The sequence below is a fragment of the Hypomesus nipponensis genome, chromosome 3 (genome assembly GCF_054491055.1).
Source record: "Hypomesus nipponensis isolate SF chromosome 3, ASM5449105v1, whole genome shotgun sequence".
Classification (NCBI taxonomy): Eukaryota; Metazoa; Chordata; class Actinopteri; order Osmeriformes; family Osmeridae; genus Hypomesus; species Hypomesus nipponensis.
The window spans coordinates 2,096,371-2,117,228 of record NC_140363.1 but is presented as its reverse complement, the minus strand read 5'-3'; the positions used below and the strand labels follow the sequence as shown (position 1 = coordinate 2,117,228).

Here is a 20,858-nt window from a genome sequence, read left to right as displayed (position 1 = left end):
CACTGTGATATATCCGATAGTCCTTAACCACCTGGAATGTATTTAGCAAAGACACTTTTGAAGGCACGGTTACAGGGGGCATACCAGTGCATTTAACATCCCATCAAAACACTGAATTATTTCCTCAATCCATTTGGTCACAGCTAATGCTTCCTGTCAAGGGGATGGCCAATGGGATTAGACCCTTGATCTGGCCACCAGTGTCATCACGTCATTTATGCAACATAGATTTGTAAAGTCATGTTGTTTTCTCTCTTTCTAGGATTCAATATCCGAGAGACATAGGGTCTTTCTGGTAACAGATTAGAACTTGCCCGATCAGGTTAGCCTAACTTCCAGCATTGTAATACAAACTGTAATAACAGTAAAGTACTGTTTTCGTCAAGAGTATCTTGGGAGGACTAAGAAATGGAGAGTTCTGGAATGAAAAGGAGCCAGATAGAATGTTGCTGGAATTGCAGTCCAATAACAGGGAGCAGAGAATCAAAATATTCTACAATAAATAATCAAAAACGCAAAACATCTTTTTATGCACTTTTTTTTCTTTAAATTAAGTTTCATTTTGACAAAGTGTGGTTGCAAACGTCATCGTAGTACAATATATTAAACTGTGAAAAAAGGAAACTGACAAAACGTCTTCACAATCTTTAGATTCATATGGAAGATCATAATTTAACATAAAAGAAAATATATTCTATCGTTTCATGATTCAGATAAATACAAAACAATTAACAAAAAGAAGCATATGATCACCAATAAATATGTTTATAAGTTAAATAAGCAGTGACAAGCAAAACCTTCCATTCTGAAAGTTTTTCCAAACAATAATAATAACAACATTAATAAAAAAAAAATATAACCCAAAGAAAAAGGAAAAAATATGTAAATAGTACTGAATGCTCCTCAAAGCATGTTCTAAAGAAGCAACAGTAAAGTAAGATAGCTTGGAGATCTGATCTCATGTTGCAGGATTTCCTACTGCACCATGGGAATGCTGGAATTCCCCACTGGATAGGCATGATGAAGATGGAGTTAAGAGGAGGGGGGGAGACAAAAAGGAAAGAGAGAAAGTGTGTGTGTGTGTGTGTGTGTGTGTGTCTTGGAGGTTTAATAACCAGTTAGACATCAAGACTTCCTTCCCAAAACAGCCAGTGACCAGGAGGAAGATCCCGAGGGAAGCTAACCAACATCCAGTTAATGTCCTTCCTGAAGACTCTCAGTCCACTATTACATAAGACAGGGTTCTAGAAAGAACCATGACAGACGCTACGAGAAAGAACAAGCACAAACAGTAGTCCGTTCACCTTAGCACATGCACAAACCGCCCAGGCACTTCAAACTGTGGTTCCTTTTTTTCTTTCATTCTTGTAAAAAGGGCCATGGTTGATATACAGCTACCTTAGCGCCTTCCAGCTAGCGCACAGGAAGTGGTAATGTCAAGGTTGGTGGGGCCGGGGGTGTGGTTTTTAGTGCAACGCACTCCCCGTGCCATGAGCCACTTGCACTGCTACACATTCAAGAAAAAAAAGAAAAAAAGAAAAAAAAGACACAAATAAACGGCAAGTGGCACCTGGCATAAGAGTCACAGATCTTTTTTTTTGTTTGTTTGTTTGTTTTCCCCCCCACAGTTCAATTTCCGCTCACTTTTTTTTTTTTTTTTTTTTTTTGTGGCACTGAGACACGTGAGAGGTTCCTGTGTGAGAGCGGCGAGCAGGATGAACAGAGATCAGACCGCGCCGTGTTCGAAACAAGTTCCCTTAATTCAACGTTATCCTCTCTGCCTGGGCACTAACGGGGCCGACCTGGTGGGCAAGGCCAAGGAACGGGGGTAGGAGAGGTGCGAGGGTGGTGGTGGTGGTGGGGGGGGGGGAAATTGTCCTCTTTCTGCCGTAGGTTCAAACAGGCACAGTTCAGTCATCAGAGATGGACAGGCGGCTGAATATGGGGAGGCGTCTGGTGGTGTCCAGGCTGGGCGACTCGGAGCCACTCAGACTGCCCCCAGAGCTGCTCTGGTAGCCCTCCAGGTCGGACAGAGAGTCCGGGGGGCTGGACGGACCCTCGTACGGCTGGGGGGACATGGACCTGGAGAAGTAGGGGGTGTTGGACGGGGAGTGGGGCGCGGGGGTGCCAGGCTCCGTTCCCAGGGTGTTCCCCTCTCCACCTCCCCCCAGGCTGGCTCCGAACAGGTAGGTGAAGGGGTTGCTGCTGGGCCACTCCAGCAACTCGTCGTGGGGGAACATGGGCGGCGGGGTGACGGAGGTGGGGCTGTCCCTCGCGCCCCCGGAGCTGGGGAAGCCGGCGAAACTGTAGCTGTGCTGCAGACGGGGCCGCTCCAGCCGGTTGGAGGAGGACAGCGGGGACGAAGGGGGCGGGGGCCCTCGGCGCTCCTCGGCGTTGTGGATGAAGTGGCAGCGGGGGCCGTAGGGGCAGAAGCCGATGGTGTGGAAGGTGCGGCAGAGCTCCGTCTTGTACTTGGGGTGTCGGCTCAGGCTGCGCAGCTCATGCATGCCGTGGGCAAACTGACACTTGTCGCCGTACTTGCAGGCGCCGTTCTCCTCGAAGGGCCGGCACAGCTCCGTCTTGTAGCGGCTGGAGTTCACCTGGCTGCCCCCCCCGCTGGTGGGGCTGGCCGGCCCGCCCAGGCACCGGCTCAGGAGGTGCTCGCCCGTCTCTGAGAAGGACCGGTCCCTCATGCGATTCTCCTTGCCGCCGCCGGTTCCGCCCAGGCCCTGGGTTCCGAACAAGGACGGGTCGCTATGCAGGCTGTTCAGGAACTGGTTTTGGTTGAACCTGCAGCCGGGCAGCGTGACGGAGTGGCGCCGCTGGTAGACTCCGCCCACAGAGGGAGTCCCCACCGCCTTCCTGTCCAGCAGGGCTCCGGTGGAGTGGGGCACGGGCACGCCAGCGTGGCAAGGGACAGACAACGGGTGGTGGGGGGCGCCCAGGATGTTGTTGTTGAAGTTTAGCATTTTGTTGTTCTGCAAAAACAAAAACACAAACAAAACCCATTAGGCCGCATTCTGCATGACTCCCCATTTGGATGGAACTCCGAGATCAGCCATGTTGTCATCGAGCGGGGGGGGTGGTTCTTGGATGGACGGCCAACCGTGTTGGTTGTTTTTTTGGGGTTTAAACGTGAGCGGATACGGGCCTACAGAGCAGCAGCTGGCCTGGCAGGCTGCCCTGCTGAGGAATGTGTGGCTTGCTCAGTAAGAAGCAGCCCAGGAGCGCGTGAGAGGGCACCGAGGCTGGCGCTGCTTACAAAGAAGCTGCATCGCTTTGGAACATAATGAAAGCATGTCAAGATAGCCTTGGGGGCTGCAGACTAAAGGAAACGCTTCACTTTTAATTACAAAGATATTCCTTCACGTGTTTTTAGACTGAGGACTGACAAAAAGAACTACCCTTCTCCCAAGGTAACATACAGACTAGCCATTATGACGGATCGCTATACATAAAAGCTTAGTACTTACTGGTCATTTACACCTTTGAGACATTTGGCAAAAAAACTTGCTATTCGTTTAAGTGTCAAATGAAATCTGAGGAACGCACAAGCATTGGTTTACATTTCTACACAGGAAACGCAGCAAGCACAGGCCAGTGTGAACAACCCACTATGAAATGGAGGGAAAAGGCAGGATCAGGAATTCTAGTTCATCTAAATCATACAAGACCGAGGTATCTGACCCTTCACCAGAGCATGAATCCAAGTTTACATTTCTGATAGGCTACTGAGCCAAACACAAGGTCTACAAATCTACAAGCTTAAGACTTCATTGTTGCCTTATCAAGCAGGCAGAAATGAAAAAAATTGTGAAATGTGAGTAACTAGTAAATAGAAGGCTATACACTTCTGTGTAAATCAGTATGACTTAAATTATTACATAGTGGACTACTTGTTAAACACAGTAAAGATATTTTCCCAATAAAATTGGACAAATCCCCGGCCACAGACTGAATGGAGTTCAGTTCAGTATGTATGGGCGCGCGCACCGCAGGCCCCGAGCACATAGCCATGCACTCTAACACCATGCAACTCGATATCAGCAATATCCACCATGGCCAGATAAAAAAGTTCTAAGAGTTGCTCCTTTCTGATTTTATAGTCAACCAAGTTATGTTTAGCCATGTGTTTTGAGTAGCCTCGCTCGCATCACCAAGTATTTCGATGTAAAAATCAATTGAACGCCTTCAAATTCCTGCACTGCTGTTGCTATAGCTACGGTGCTATCTTAGTTTAAGAAAAACTTAAACTACAAGCAATGTCAAAAGTTCTGTACCTTGTTCATGACTTCGTTGAAGTCGAAGAAAGGCGACGCCACCGCTGTGGTCATCTTGGCTCCGTAGAAAATAAAATCAAAAGTTGGAGCTAAAGCGTAGCCTACTTTCTGGATCGAAGTTCCTGTTTTGTGAGATCTGATTTGTATACTTGTATCCCTTCAGAACACCCCCTCTGCCCTCCACAGCCTCGTGCATTTCCTTTATAATCCCGAGCAGGAGGAGCTAGCTGGGCACTGGGCGTTCCTTGTACAGAACTTTTTCACCCTCGCAAAACTTGCCCTGGTCGCCACTTGCTTGCTTGATAGTTGAAGTTTGGGCCGGCGCGCTGTTATATGGAGTGTGTGATAGCCGAAACACAACTTTTTCGAAATATTATTGTGCGAACTTGAAAGAGCGCACGCGGAGATGCGCTTCCAGCCTCCTGTGCAGTTATAACTTTATGGGAATTCGTCCAAAAAGTTTAAATCGATCATTAAAGTTGAGTTGTGTTAGTAGCCTACTAGGATACTCGGAGTAGTTTTTGGTAATTTTTTTAAGTAGTTAACTTTTCTAAGCAGCACTGTGTGTTCTGAAATGTTCACTGCTTTGAGGCTGTCCATCCGCAGGGCTCTTTCATTGATCACTAACCCTGTAATTAATTTACCTTTAATTGTCGGACTTAAACGTAATTTGTGGGACTTTCCTGATTCAGACAGGCAGTTTTAAACCCTTCCTCAGTCTGCAATGGGGTGTGGTTCAGTATACAAAATAAACTGTTTTAAGCGTTCGAACCGTAGTTGTTGTGAGGGAGTAAATTAGCTGCTCACGTGAGCGCCAAAAGTGAAGACATTAACGAACAAAAAAATCTGATCATTACAGTCTCTCTTTCTCTCTCTTTCTCTCCCATTCTCTCTCTCTCTCTCTCTCTCTCTCTCTCTCTCTCTCTCTCTCTCTCCCCCACACACGAACACGCTGTAGGCTACATCAAATCAGGCTACCTAATGACCAAGGTGCAAAATGCAGAGCCAGTATAGGCCGATGAATATGCTCTAGTCATCTTCAGTAAAGGTTTTACCGAAGACACCTGATACCACAGTGATCTCACCAGATTCAGCCTCCAAGCTTCACAATGCCAGGCAGGCCTGCTCGTAAATGAACCAGGCAGAGAGTGTTTGTGTGTGTGTGTGTGTGTGCGTGTGTGTGTGCGTGTAACCCAGGCTGCACTAATCCATTGTGGTGGCCACTGGGCCAGCTCCTGCAGTTGCAGAGCCAGGGGCTGTCGGTCATGTGCTGGGGCACTGGCAAGGCTGCTTTCAGAAGAAGGAGAAGAAGGGAGGGAGGGAAAGAAAGCCAGTTTGAGGAGAAGAAAAGAAGCTGTTAAAGAGTTTTGGAGGAGGGGGTTGGCATGATGGGGAGATTTATGGTGTGGGGGTGGTTTAGTACTACAATGCAGTGTCCCGAGGAGATGAAGGGAGAGGGACATAGAAAGTAAGAGAGAAAGGGAGGGAGAAAGGTTCAAAACATTCCCCTTTCCTGTTTCCAGATTCAGGAGTCATGCAGGGGGTGCAAGTCTTATGTCTCAAGCTAATAGATCCTCCTCAGAGTTGTTAATCGTTTTGTTTTGAATGCTATTATTGAGTTCAGTTGTGGGCTTGACAGAGGAAACAGAACATATGTAGAATCTTCCAGCCCTCGGGGTGTGTGTCAGGAGGAGGGACTGGAGTTATTTTGGATCCAGTCAAGAGAAGGGTGTGTGTTAGAACATTAAAGGAGTTTTTACAAGTGGATACCCCACTTCCACCCCCACCACACACCCCCCACAGTCTTTTTACAGGCGACAGAGTGGAATGACAGAGCTACTGAAAGATTGCGACCGAAATTCAAAAGGCCCATCGCTTATTGATTACGTTTATCCGATTGATTCGGCTCCCCCTAAAGTGCCCGTCAACGGTGGGGCTGGCGGGTGAGGAGGGGGGGAGGAGTGTCACTGTATCTCTCATCCCCATGACGCTCCCTCACAGCCTTGTCTGTGAAAGCCCTCAACAGGTCACTCAAGCTCCATGAGAAGCTATTCACGTTGGCGAGCCCATTGACCATTCTCGAAGCCTTGTCCATGACACACGATACATTCATCTTTGTGCTCATTTGCATAGTTACAGGAAAGATTTAAACACGGCTTCCCTGGGTTTCCTCAGGCCCTTCCTGGAAGCCTGAAGCGAACCAGGTGTCCCTGTCTCTCCCTCACCGGCCCCAGAGGAGGCACCTGTTTCCTCCCTCGCTCAGAGCTCCCGGGCCCTCTCTCTGGGGACACCGTCACATGTGCCCTGAGCGTCACTTAGAGTCAACACTCCCAGTCAACTAGTTTTGCTCTGTGTTGTTGACGACCTCGGGCAGACGGACCAGGAGGTTCCTGGCACAGGCCAGCTCCTACAGCTCCTACAGTCCCACGTTACTGATGCCCGGCCCTGCGCTGACTGCAGTGAAGGCTTTGCCCTTTGTTGGAAGTTGTGGCAGAACTCCCTCTGGCATGTCACTGTGACATCATCTTAGAGTTTTCAAACAGAGGGAGAGAGAAAGAGAGAGAGGCATGGAGAGAGAGAGAGAGAGAGAGAGAGAGAGAGAGAGAGAGAGAGAGAGAAAGCATGAGAGAGTCCCCCCTAGCTTTGTAAGGTCAAGGCTGTCCTCGCCTGGCTCCAGGCTCTTTCAGTCCTGTTGGAGGAGGCAGACACTCCTCTCCAGACCCCCAGGGCCGTTTGGAAGTCCTCCTGTCTGGTCCTGGGATTCCCACAGTGGGGAGGACAGGGCTGGAGGCCTGGCGTCACTGATAATGGCGAGCTGGGATGGAGAAGGAGAGGGGGAGGAATCCAAACTGGCGGCTTTTGAAGTGAGATGAAAGAGGACGTGGAGGAACCGCAAGCTCCATGTTTACTGAGGAGGAGATGCTGCTGCTTTCAGAGCGGTGACAGCTGCTCTGCTCGCAGATCCCCCCGCTGGCCTGCGGAGGGCGGGCTTTTTCCATTTGGCCTTTTTGTCCCCTCCGAAGTCCCTCATTCTGTGAATGCGGTTCTCCATTTCTCTTCTCGTTCGTATGAACATGTCTAACGGGACATGTTTAACTCTGTGGTCCTTCTCTGGTCTTCTGTCGCGTGGTACGAGGATCCCCTGACCCTGGACTGGAGTAAGATCCGGGTCTGGTGATGCAAACTCGCAAGACCACCTCAATAGTCAGAACAGGAACCAAGACATGTTTGCTGACCAAGATGTACTCCCCCCCCCCCCCCCCCCACACACACACACACACTCAAAACACAGAGTTGAATATTAGAGGACTCTCGGTCACATGTTGTGCAGCGGTGCTTCCTGTATCAGGCATCAAACAGAGAACCAGGATCTTTATGAGCACAGCTGTGTCAACTAGACCGACAAGTCGTCCAACACTCACGCACACCAAAACTGCTGTTTAGTGTGTAGTAGTTATTGTGATGAAGCCCAATGCATTTCACACCCTTAGTGGCCACATTAAAGCCATTACAAAACAGTCTGTTCCTTGACTCGAACCACTGAAATATTGTATGAGCAATGCACTTACGATCCTTGATTGTGTGCAGTACTTTACACATGCGCTATTTCTATGTCACTATCAATAAAAGTGTCTGCTAAATGAATACAGTGTAAACATGTGTTTATGAAAACAAAACCTCCCTCCTTATGTTACTTGGATAAAAGTGTCTGTAAGACATAGCAAGATATAGTAAGACATCATTGCTATTACATTTAATGGTTGTGTATTTGTCTACTTTCCCCCCACATGCCCGCGCTTCTGCACCATTCATGTGTCTTCCTGTGTGTGTCTGTTCAGTTCAGTGTGGTCGTCATCTGTCATGTGAGATGTTTACCACGTTCTGATGGGAGAGACAGAGGGAGAAAGAGAGAGGGGTAGAGGGGCAGAGGGGGGAAGATAAACAAAAGAGGAATTAATTGAGCATAAAGAGTGGCCACAGCATGCTTAGTGGTCAACCACCAGCTGCTCTTAGTGAAGAGGTTCCCATGAAGCCTTCCAGAGAAGCTCCAGAACGTCCGTCGACTGTCTAGAACGACCGTCGAGTGTAAAGGAAGGCCACTCTTTCTCTCCAGTATGGCCATCTGATCATCCCCTGCACGCACACACAGATAGTCCTGGTAGGGGCTATGACAATGCAACAGGAAGAAAAAAACTCTCAGAGCTATAAGAAATAGTTGGAGAGGAGGAGTGGGAGGAGGAGGGCGGAGGAGGAGGGAGGAAGGGTTGGAAGGAGGAGGCTGGGTAGGAACAGTTGTAAAAATAGTTTGCGCTGACACGGGGTTCTCCTGAGGAGTGCATGCGAATTTGAGGTTGAAAGGTCCTCGCCGACTTCCTGTCCTGTGTGTTTCTGCACAGGAAGTCCCCCGTCCACCCCACGAGCCTCAGCGGAAAGGCGCACGAGGGGGGGGGGGGTGGGTGGAGGCGGGGGGGGGTTGTCGTACCCTACGGACGCCGGGGTCAAACCTCTCAAATCACCCGCCCGGGGTCACAACTGTCCTGGTTGCGGAGCTGTGACGATGCGTGTGAACCCCCCCCCCCCCCCCCGGCTCATCAAGGACACATGGTCCCTCTCAGGTTCCAGGTCAGGATATAGGGACGGAGATCGGAGATAGGTGCTGCGCTCACCAGCCCCGGATCGACCCCCCTCCCCCACCACCACCCCCCTCTACAGGGGCAGCCCTGCCCCAGGTCCAGGTGTCGCACCCAGACTGCGGTCCCTGAAACCAGAGAGCCCCCCCTCCACCCCTCACTCGCCACAGGGAAATCAATCAGCTCTGTCAGGCTGGACCGGCTGGAGGAACGGCACAGTACATTCTCCGGCCGGCCGTCCTCCGTCCTCCCCTGGCCCATCTGGCTCCAGACTGCAGGCCCCTGGCCATCACAACCTCCCCTGTGCGGTCACTCCGGACTAGGGTTACACCCTCCATGTGTCCAGGGCAGGCCAACACACAAGACCCACACACCGACAGACCCAGGCTGCTATTCTCACACTTGGGCTACCAGATGTGGGTCAGTGAGATAGCAGAGGTATTGATTTGGGTCTGTAACTGACCGTTTCTTTTCGGTGTTGATTTAGCTTCACATGCTGTTGTTGGAGGCATTGTTTATTGTGACACGGTTTGGTGTCTGGAAATGGGTTTTCCAATCAGGAGAATTGGCAGTCGATTATGTGTGAATCACTAGAAGTCTGTTTTGGGTTAGTGGGTGTGCTTGTTTCATGAAGTTGGGCCTGTTAGTGCTTTACAGAGCAGAAAACTGTGAAATGTTTGACTCAACCCAGGTCTGCAGCTGAGAGATAGTTTATGGTCTCTCTCTGGTATCTGTGTGTGACACTGTTGTTTGGCTGAGCAGTCTCCATACTCAGCCCTGCACTTAGTTCCAGGGATTACATTCTAGAACTGTACCCTAAATATACACAGTAAATCTAAACCTTCTGCTGTCATTTTTTAAATCTGTCCTATGTCACTTCACACATGCTCAGACTCCAAACTTACAGTGGATTCCTAATTGTAGCAGGCAGTTGCACACTAAGAGTGCACGAGTATGTAACAGTAAGAGTGTGTAACTTTGTGTGGGTTTCTCTCTCTCTCCCTCTCCCTCCCTCTCTTTCTCTCTTTCTCTCTCTCTCTCTCTCTCTCTCTCACTCTTTCTGTCTCTGTCTCTGTCTCTGTCTCTGTCTCTGTCTCTCTCTCTCTCTCTCTCTCTCTCTCTCTCTCTCTGTCTCTCTCCTCTCTCCTCTCTCTCTCTCTCTCTCTCTCTCTCTCTCTCTCTCTCTCTCTCTCTCTCTCTCTCTCTCTCTCTCTGTCTCTCTGTCTCTCTCTCTCTCTCTGTCTCTCTCTCTCTCTCTCTCTCTCTCTCTCTCTCTCTCTCTCTCTCTCTCTCTCTCTCTCTCTCTCTCTCTCTCTCTGAGTGTGGGCTCTCAGCTCACTGTGGGTTATATGGAGAGATGCTGGCTTCTTCCTGCCCCCAGCAGAGACGGTACTGGGTGGTGTTCTGTGGTAAACCCCCGGGCCCTGCACGGATCTCTTCCTAGATCTTTTTTTAAAAGGCAACATCTCTTTATAGAGCAACAGGTGTCTGAGTGAAAGTGTAAAATAAAAGTTGTCAAATTGAAAGAGTTTCCGTGCTGACCTTGTTCCCTCCGGTGCCTGGTCCGCTGAGTCGGCCAGAGTGAGGGGATCTGGTGAGCTTGCTCCCCTCAGTTCTGATGCTGAGGCCGTGAGGAACACCAGAGCTACGTGGATCAGGATCAGCAGGCTTCCCTGCCAGACCTCCCCCTCCCCTTTCTCCCTCACGCTCACCCTCCCCTTCCCCCCTCACGCTCCCCCTCCCCTTCCCCCCTCACCCTCCCCTTCCCCCCTCACGCTCCCCCTCCCCTTCCCCCCTCACCCTCCCCTTCCTCCCTCACGCTCACCCTCCCCTTCCCCCCTCACGCTCCCCCTCCCCTTCCCCCCTCCCCCTCCCCTTCCCCCCTCACGCTCCCCCTCCCCTTCCCCCCTCACCCTCCCCTTCCCCCCTCACGCTCACCCTCCCCTTCCCCCCTCACGCTCACCCTCCCCTTCCCCCCTCACGCTCACCCTCCCCTTCCCCCCTCACCCTCCCCTTCCCCCCTCACGCTCCCCTTCCCCACACCCCAGGGAGCACCAGCAGAAGAGTCAAACTGTTGTTTTTATGTTCGCCGAAGGAGCCAAAATACATCAGTGTTTTTACCTCTTTGATTATTGTTTTACAAATCTGCTTTCAATCACGGGTTGAAAATGGTTTTAAGACCTAGAGTGAAGGAATAATTGGCTCCAGCCAAAGCACGGATCAACTCAATAATATTCCGAAAACTACGGTTGATGTCCAAAAGGAGTTTCAGCCCGTTTCCAAAAAGAAACCAGCACTCTTAAACAGCATCTCTGAATCTCTGAGATCAGTCCAGTCCACCCACGTCTCCCCCAACTGTTTCCCCCCTTGTCTCTCTCTCTCTCTCTCTCTCTCTCTCTCTCTCTCTCTCTCTCTCTCTCTCTCTCTCTCTCTCTCTCTCTCTCTCTCTTTTCTTTCCCTCCACTTTTCTCTCTCTTTCCTCTCTCTCCTCTTCTCTTCTCTCTCTTTCTCTCCCTCCTCTCTCTCTCTTTCCTGTCTCTCCTTATCTTCTCTCTCTCTTCCCTCTCATTCTTTCAGCCTCCTTCTTTCCTTGGCAGTGATGGAAAGTGCAGCTGTGTGGAGTCCTTTGGGCTACGTTTGAAGAATGCATCTATTTGGTCTGCCTTCCATGTCTTAAGCTGCCATTGGTTCACTCTGCCAGGACCCACCGGCCCGCGAGCACCACTTCCTGTGCCCTGTCAGTCCTGTTATCTGCCTATCAGCATATCCCTGGACCTCCTCCTGCCCCGGTCCGTGTGTTGCGTGTGATGTTTTGACGCGCGCAAAGTCAGAACTTATGTAAAGCGAGAAGGAAAACTGGACTGGAGTTTTTGCTCCATTGAGAGGTCTGTTTTGTTCAGTAGAGAATGCCAGCATAAACAAATCAAATCTTCTGGCTCTGTGGCCTTCCAGCAAGTTTCATTAATGTCAGATCCGACCCAAATGACGGCCCACACCGTTCTGTCAACCCGTTTGTGTCTTCGCAGCACGATGCTGTTGTGTGACAACCCAATATGGAAACGCTTTTTGCTCTTGTTAAATACTTTCTGGTTTGCTTTTTTTTTGCCTTGTGTGCTTATATACACTGCAGAAACTAGTAAAATAGAATGACTTTCCCAGAAACGTAACTTTATTGTCGTCTCCCCCCCAGGCCCACCCCACTCATAAATAAGGACACATTTACCAATGCCATGCCCCGTCCACCACTACCCCTCCAAGGACTGCCAGCTACACCCAAACAATCCTCCATTCTCCTCAGTGAAACTCCACAACCCTCAGCGAAGTGACTTTACAAAACCTCAAATCCTCCAACCCCACGCTCACAGACAAAGAGGAAGAGCACAGTCAACAGCGGTAGACCAAGACAGGGAGAGGATGGTCAGTGAGGACGGTTGATCTCTAGCCAGTCAACCACCAGGCCGCTACAACCTTAGTGAGGTTGTAGGTCCACAGCAGACACAGTTGTCTCCGTGCCTTCTTATCTCCTGGCTCCGTGTCCGTAGAGTTGTTCCTTGCGGCTCAGGCCTGGGGAGGGGCTGAGCTGCTGGTGTTTGGCGGAGGGCAGGCTTCATGCACTTGGGCGCGGCCGAGGAGCAGCCGCTCTTCAACCGCGTTCGCGAGCAGAACGGTGTCTGCGTCCTGAGAGCAAGTGAACACGGCGCCGTTTCCCCGCCTGACGTCTCGTCATCGCCCGTGACCCCGCCCCTCTGGCCGTGTGATCCAACGACATCAAACTCTTGGATGTTATGAGAAGGAAGACCGAATGGGTTCCACATGAGCGGAGAGCCCACGGGGGGACGAGCTATTAATACGTTTAATATGGTGACCTCAATCATTCACCTTGCTTTAATAAAGCTTTGGTCCGGGTCCGACACACGTCTGGCCTGGACAATTGTTTCCAGGAACTGAAGTCCCTCTGGAGTTCAGACTTTCTCTCCGGACCTACACAGACCACAACACAGTTTCCATCATCTTACACATCTCCCTCCTCCTCCTCTGTGCATGCTATATCATTTGATAACTTTGGCTGAGTTGTCAAAGCTGTTCTTTCTCACCGGAACAGTGAGGAGTTGAAAAGAAGCACGTCTATAAAGATGTAGACCGATGAAACAAAGAAAAAAAACGATGAAATTATGAATGGACATGAATGGATTATGAATGGAAAACAATTCTAAGATGGAAAGTGTTAAAGGTCAGTCAGCATGTGAGACGCGTGAAAGCGAGACTAGACGTTCGTGGGCGCGGAACCCCAGTACTGTACATGTACCAGGGAACCTTCCACTGTGGGCAGGGCTGTGCTGTATGTGAGTCAGGCCAGGAAGGGGGACACAAAGCATACAGTACCGCTCTGTCACAAAACATCACTGTAGAAGTCGCGTCATCCTTTGCGCTCGTTGCGTCCACCCACATTGGGTTAAATACTGGTTTGAAGATATGTGAGGGGGGAAAGAAACAGGAAAGTGAGGGCACTTGTTGGTTTAAGGTTTTTTTCTTTCTTGACTTACTGATTGTCAGGAGATAAGACACGCTCGAGTTTATTTTCTTAGTCTGATGTTCTACAGGATATAAGGTTTGTCATCTCTGCGATTGCGCCAGGTCCTGGTCTCAGCTAGCAGGCTGTGATTTTTTGAACTCTGGTCATAAACTTTGGCAAAGATGACAGGAAACGTGTGTTTGCTTACAAAGTGTGTTGAAATCAATGTTCTTAGAGACAGAGAGAGACAGAGGGAGACAGAGGGAGGCAGAGGGAGGCAGAGAAAGAGAGAGAGGGAGAAATAGGAGGAAGAAAGAGAGAGGGAAAAGGAGGGGGGCAGCAGTCCTAATTTTGTGTGAAAGATGTAGTCATCATTTGTTCGGCCTGAGGTGAAATCCCAGCCGGCCTGATTGTGTCTGAGCTCCAGCAGGAGCTTGGAGCTGGATGAATGCAAGGAGGATTCAGGGAGGAGCTCAACTAGCAGTGTAATGGATCACTCTGCTTCTCTGTGTTTATGTGGAGTCAGACAGGGCATCAGTCGGCCTCCGTGAACAGGCCTGGACACCAACATGAACATCAGTCTCTTCTCTATGGGAGCGGAGGGAGGAGGGGGGAGGGAGGGCGCTCTGGGGGGGCAGAGGGGGGAGGGAGAGAGGGAGATTGAGGAGAAAGAAGGAAAGAGAAAAACGTTGACGGGCAGAATGTGAGAGAGACAAAAAGAGAGTTCAAGTTTTTCCAGTGTCAAGCTGGGCCGTGACTGAAAACCCTTTGGTCTAATGGTAGATGTGGGTTCAGGTTATTGCGTGGGTTTACAGAGTGGGAGACTCGGTCTTGATCCCTGTAGACTGTATGTGCTTATAAAAAAGAGTGTTGACTATATTTAGCGGTTTCCTCTGAGATGTTGAGCAAACAAATAGGACAAAACAGAACGTGCCACAACAGTGAAGACTCCATCATGCTGGAGTCATTATGAACTCATAATGTGCAGGAAAGCATCATGGCTTTGGATTATGATGGAGTGTGTTTGCTCTTGTGCGGCCCTGCTTTGTTTTCAAGCTTTCCTTTGTGAGTTAAAGAGGCATTCAATAGTCCTTTGGGGGAATGGGGGGGGTTGGGATTTAGAGAGCCTCTTAAGGAGGCGTACCCGCGTACCAGCACTCCATTCACCACACAGCACTCTGACATGCACACATCTCCTCATCTCGCACACCGTTATGCACCCACAGAAACTTCTGGTCCTCCCTACCACACACACAGAAACCTCTAGAACACCCCTCCATCTCTCTCTCTTTCACGCTCCATACATATCTGTCTCTGTTTGCTCGGAAGATGAGAAGGCAGGGTAGGCAGACGTTAAGTGCAAAAGAAAGAAGGGAGAGAGCGAGAGAGAGAGAGAGAGAGGTAGAGAAAGAGAGAGCAAGAGAGAGAGAGAGAGAGAGAGAGTTAGAGAGAGAGAGAGAGAGAGAGTTAGACAAAGAGAGAGCGAGCGAGAGAGAGGGAGAGAGGTAGAGAAGGAGAGAGCGAGAGAGGCAGAGACAGCGCCAGTAGGGAGAAAGTGCAGAGTCATGCTGTTGGAATGCTGGAGGGGGGATTGCTGGCGTGACTGCCCCATTTTTCACAGCCATAATCAGAGCCAGCTGTCAGCATGAGGGCCCAGAGGATGGAGGAGGGGGGGGGGGTGGAGGGGGAGGGGGAAGAGGAGGCGAGGGTGGAGAGAGAGAGTCTGGAGAAAGAGACGAGGGGCCGGGGTGGGATAGGAGGGCAGGGGGAGTATGGGGAGGGGAATGGATAAGAAACAGGGAAGGGGGATAGGAGGGGAGAGAGAAGGAGGGAAGGAGGAGAGAGAGGCAAGGGAAATGGATAGGAGGGGAGAGAGAGAAGGAGGGAAGGAGGAGAGAGAGGCAAGGGAAATGGATAGGAGGGGAGAGAGAGAAGGAGGGAAGGAGGAGAGAGAGGCAAGGGAAATGGATAGGAGGGGAGAGAGAGAAGGAGGGAAGGAGGAGAGAGAGAAGGAGGGAAATGGAAAGGAGGGGAGAGAGGGATGGTAGGGGGAGGGAGGGTTGAGGGGCGTTGACAGAAAGGGAGGGGAGGGGCAGAAAGAGTTGGAAGATGGAAGTTCTAGGGCTATGTAAGGGAAATCAACAACATGATAGAGACCCTAATATGACTTCTCCCCCTCTCTCTCGATGTGTGTGTGTGTGTGTGTGCGCGCGCCTGCACGGGTATGTGTCTGGGTATGTTAATGTGTGTGAACAAGTGTGTGTGTGTTGGGGAATGGAGAGAGTCAGGGTATATAGCCTGCTGTTTTCCTCCTGGGGTAGGCTGTGTCCTCTACAGAAACACCACAGTCATACCAGAGATGGAAAAGGTGTCCACATGGGACAGATGAATCGATATCCTTTGGCAGTCAGCGAATCAGCACACTGTACATCTCTGCTGTTGCGTTGTGCTGAGAAGTTGCGAAATGTTCACAGGACAAGGTCGGTGCCTGATGTGTTGGCTACAATAAGAGCAAAGACAACGGGAAAATCTTCATGACAAACATTTACCCCATGGAAATGTTTTGGTTTATGACAGAACAAATATAGACTGCAGCTGAAACTAAGTGAAGGCAGACAGCAGTGTGCAGGCTGTGTGCTGTGCTGGCTCTGAGACGAGAGATTTCACAGTCTGTGCGGAGAGCGTTGGTCTGGTCGATGACCTTGTGACTGTTTAACACTTCCTGATTTACCCTGCTCCCATTGGTCTTTCTTGTTTACCCTGCTCCCATTGGTTCCTTGTTCTCATTTGTGACTATGGGGCACTCATGGGGCTGATGGGAAAACACTCCAGGGAGCAGACTGATTGGCTGATTCGTGGGGTGACGGACAGAGAGACCCAAGAGGGTAGAAGACAGACATGCCATCACAGAGACAAGCCGCACAAGCTTTACAAGTTATTAAACTATCCTGGCTTTTTCCTCTTTCTTTCCTTCCTTCTTTCTTTCTTTATCTCTCTCTCCCTCTCTAATAAAAGTATAACTCTAACATGAGTTTTGGTTGTTGTCTTTAAGTGTTACACAAGGATATGATCATGTAGAATGTAGCCAAGATAGCATACAGAACAGTTGTGACAAAGTTTGTCAGAGAGGCAAGGTTACAATCACATGATATTGGTTTTATTATTTGATTTTGTATTTAGTCTTTGATGAACTTTCAGTCGGAAAGTATATTATTTCAAAATCCCATTGAGATAACCTTCAAAACCAAGCCACAAACATAGGGGACTTTCTATCTCAACGTCTATTTCAGGTCGCTAACAAAACTCCCCCTTCAGCCCACTTCCTGTGTTTGGGGTCTTAATCTGCAGCTAGAATCTGTGGTCCACAGCTGCTAACAGGCTGTGTGTGTGTGTGCGTGTGTGTGTGTGTGTGTGTGTGTGGTTGTGTGTGTGTGTGTGTGTGTGGTTGTGTGGGACTGTAGTTACATACAGTCATGCATAAACGAATGTACATGTATATTTACTATTTAGGTGTGTGTTTGTGTCTTGCTGTATGTACAGCACCCATCTCTTTCCTGTGTGCTCACGTCCCTCTGTAAGGCTAGCAGGAGTCCAAGCTGGTGCCCTGTGTCCTTCCAGGGCGTGGGCCAGGGACAGGCAGAGGGGTGGCCCACGATGGGCCGACAGACTTTGCCCCGGGGAGTTCTCATCGGTGTCACTGTGACCTTCCATGGTACTTCTGACTAACTGTGGTCCCTATCACGAGCCACTGGTCTGGGATTCACAGAACTAAGGTCCAAACCAGTTCAGACGGGGTGCAGAGTGCAGTGTGGGACCGACGGCTAGATATGTTAAATGTTTCTGTTGGTCAACGTTTTCCTGGGTTGTGTCACGCACACATACAGAATGTGCGCTCACACACACACACACACCCAAACACCAACACACACACTCACTCGCTTTCTTTCCACACATACAGACACACACCCACAGACACACACACCCAATCACACAGCATGTCTATATCTTATCATACCCTTATCTGTATGTACGGCCTCAGATTCACTAAAACAGATAAGCCAGGACCATAAGTGGCCCGGCTTATCAGCAGAACACGGCCAGCTCAGTTCCCCAGGTCTACAGGGGGTTGCTGGGTGCTTTCCAGGCCCCATTGGCAAACTGTCACCTTGTTTACAGACTGCCGGTTCATACCCTGTCATTACCTCAACCTGGCCCCTGAAGGGGCGGAGTCTAGTGGGCCAACACCGCTGTCCTCCCATTTGCTGTCGCCGTCGCTGCAGTGTGGGTTTGCTTTCTGCGTGATCTTGACAATGGATGCGGTGATGACAAGGGTGCACTCAGGTTTGCTTTGCTGTGTTGTCCTTGTGTTTACATGTCTCCATTCCGGTGCTCTGGTCAACCGAGGACACTGTCGTCTGCTTATCTGAGTCAAATCACGTCAAATCAAAATGTAATTGCATAGCCCTTTTTTACAAGCAATGTCACAGAGGGCTTCACAAACGCCCATAGAACTGCCCCTCTGAGCTGAATCTATGACTAACACACTGCAGGTCACAGATGATGTATGCGTTCGGGACTGGTTCAGATTCTCACACTGGAGGGAGGAAGCCTTTTTTTTTACATAAACCGCACACACACACACAGAGACATGCACACATGCGACTTCAAACGAAGCATCAAAAAAGTACCAGATATTTCGAGAGATTGTAGATATCGGGGGGGAAGTTTGTCACGTACCATTTGTAAATTTTCATTGTGTTTCTTAACTGAATCTGAGGCCTTCTGCTGTGCTGTTGGGCTGTGAGGAAAACATAAACAAGCACACTCTCAGACCCCTGGCTGCCACTAGGCCTTCCACAGGAAGTGATGTCATTTCCTGTCATATCACATAAAGTGGAAAGCAAAAGGCCCCTTAAGCTCACCAGACCCACTTATTGTGAGACCACAAGATGGAATTAGACAAGGTTATTTTTTGAGTGGAGGTAAAATAACTTTTAAGCCAATTTCATAACCACCCATGTAGCTCTCATTTGCTCCAGTCTCTGTGCAAACAATGGCTGTGTATGTGTGTGTGCATGTGTTCATACCAGATTGATGTGTGTATGTTTGTGTGTGTGTGTATGTGAGTATTTTAACCTGTGTGTGTGTGTGTGTGTGTGTGTGTGTGTGTGTGTGAGAGTACATATGTGTGTTTGGGAGCATGTATGTGTCTATGTGAGTGTGTTTGTAAGTGTGCAGTATGTTTGTGAAGTGGGTGTGTGTTTCTGTATGTGTGTATGGATGTGTGTGAGAGAGTGTGAGCGTGTCAGTTGAGTATGTAGGCATAGTCAGGATGTTGAAGGTGGTTTGGAGCCCTTTGTGCAGTCTCCTGTCTCACTGTGTGTTTTGTGCATGTTTCAGCTCTGAGGCGAGAGCGGAGGAGGCGAGATGTTCTGCATGCTTTGATGATCTCCAAGCACACATACTGCACGGATCTTTAAAACCTTTTTATGCCCACACAGGAACATGATGTTAGAGTTATGACTACTGTGATGTGGCAAGAAAAACCGAATCAACTGCCTGTCTACTGACCTCGTCAGACTCTGCCATTACTAGAGAAAAGTGTGTCATGTGCAAGCTTCTGTTCAACTCATACAGCCTTAAAAGCATGGAGGCAACCTGTATCTGGTCCCTTAGCAAGCCTGTACCTGGTCCCTTAGCTATTCTGTACCTGGTCCCTTAGCTAGTCTGTACCTGGTCCCTTAGCTAGTCTGTATCTGGTCCCTTAGCTAGTCTGTACCTGGTCCCTTAGCTAGTCTGTATCTGGTCCCTTAGCTAGCCTATACCTGGTCCCTTAGCTAGTCTGTACCTGGTCCCTTAGCTAGTCTGTATCTGGTCCCTTGGCTAGCCTATACCTGGTCCCTTAGCTAGTCTGTACCTGGTCCCTTAGCTAGTCTGTATCTGGTCCCTTGGCTAGTCTGTACCTGGTCCCTTAGCTAGCTTGTATCTGTTATTTTAGCTGGTCCGTACCTGGTCCTTCAGCTAGCCTGTATCTGGTCTCTTAGCTAGCCAGTATTCGAGCCCTTAGCCTCCACACTGACTGGGCCTTAGGTCAGGTCATGGGGGTCAGATAGGGAGACAGAGAGATGGTTGTTTCCCCGTTTCTCCTGCCTGTGGTTTGCTCTCTCCACTCAGCAACAACCAACCACACAACAGTGCTAGCTATACAGTAAACGTTATAGACCAGGGACCAAGCCCACCTGGGCCAACCCCCACAGCCCCGAATCTGCCCAACATCCTCAGGAACAGGTCAGACCCCCTCTATGTTTGTCCTAGTTACGGGAAGGCCCAGGGCTGGGCCGATCTTAAGTGGATTTAAATAGTCCTCCAATACTTCCTTTGGGAGTGTGTTAATGACATGAGCAGGCAGCTAACAGACGCTGTGCTGGAAGACAAAGCAGCCTTCTCTAAGCTCCACCGTTCCACTGCTGTGACCTGTTCATGTCTCTGCTCTCTCAGAGTGAGGAGCATGCCGGTGCCTGTGTGCTTGTAAAAACGGAAAAAAAGGATTCATTAAGAGATGCTTTGAATCTATCTCCTACAGTGGGTATGAATGGAAGGAGGGGGGTGGGGGGGGGGGGCTTGGGGTTGAAGAGGGATTGCGACTGGCTCAAATGCAAATGCTGTGAAAATAATGTCCCAAATTACAGCAACAAGTCAAACTAATTTCCTGTAGCGGTGCTTCAACTAGGCTATTTCTGCCCAGTCCTGTTTATTTTCACAGGGGAGGGGGGCCCAGGGCCGTGGACATTTAATCCTCCCTGAAAAGTGATTTATTTATGAATTCCTGTGCAGAACCTCCCCCCCCCACCCCCACCCCTCACTCTCCAGAGAGGGTCGGCCAGCCTGCCAGAAGTCATTGGCCGATGTTTACAGAAGTGGATTGACCATTTCCCATGGTGCAGTGCGCCTGCGGAGATATCTTATTTGTACACCGCCCGATATGAGACAACAGAGGGGGTTTATTTTGGGATATTCCCCCTAGATGGATCTCATTTCTCTGGCTGAGGCAGTTTCCTCCATACGTGCAGCGGTTCAGGGCACTGGGCATGGCTCTGGCTCTGGCTGGCATGGCTGAGGGTGGACAGCTATGGCTGAGCAGGACTGTCTTCTGGAGCGACGATGCAGCATTCAGAGCAAGGGAGTCAGGTCCCGGGACACAGAACAGGAAGTCTGATATCAGTGTTAGAAAAACCAGCCCTCTTGAATTCATATTTCATCAATTGTCCTCTCGCTTTGGTGTGTTGTGTTGTCATAAGTTGGGCATCGCCCTGACACCGCTGTTCTGGGATCGTGAACTTGATCTAACTGGCTTCTATGACATAGATAATTATATGACTTCCTCATGTTGTTGTGTAAGAGGGTGAGAATGACATACTTAATGGGGTATGTCTT

At 49.7% G+C, this 20,858-nt stretch overlaps 1 protein-coding gene across 1 annotated transcript; it reads right to left on the bottom strand.

Annotated features, from left to right (window-relative positions):
• Positions 1-520: 520 nt before the first annotated feature.
• Positions 521-4,470, bottom strand: zfp36l1a (ZFP36 like 1 zinc finger CCCH-type a). Its single transcript, XM_084683970.1, has 2 exons — positions 4,281-4,470; positions 521-2,978 (listed from the first exon to the last, which is right to left on the bottom strand). Exons 1-2 carry the CDS (start codon positions 4,332-4,334, stop codon positions 1,911-1,913), a joined length of 1,122 nt encoding a protein of 373 aa, XP_084540096.1. The 5' UTR covers positions 4,335-4,470; the 3' UTR covers positions 521-1,910.
• Between the last annotated feature and the right edge of the window lie 16,388 nt (positions 4,471-20,858).

Bases quoted from the DNA above. Each gene is read 5' to 3' on its own strand.
- zfp36l1a (XM_084683970.1), bottom strand. From the start codon at position 4,334: ATGACCACAGCGGTGGCGTCGCCTTTCTTCGACTTCAACGAAGTCATG. The intron at 2,979-4,280 runs GTACAGAACTTT...TTGTTTTTGCAG, and splicing joins TCAACGAAGTCATGAACAAG to AACAACAAAATGCTAAACTT.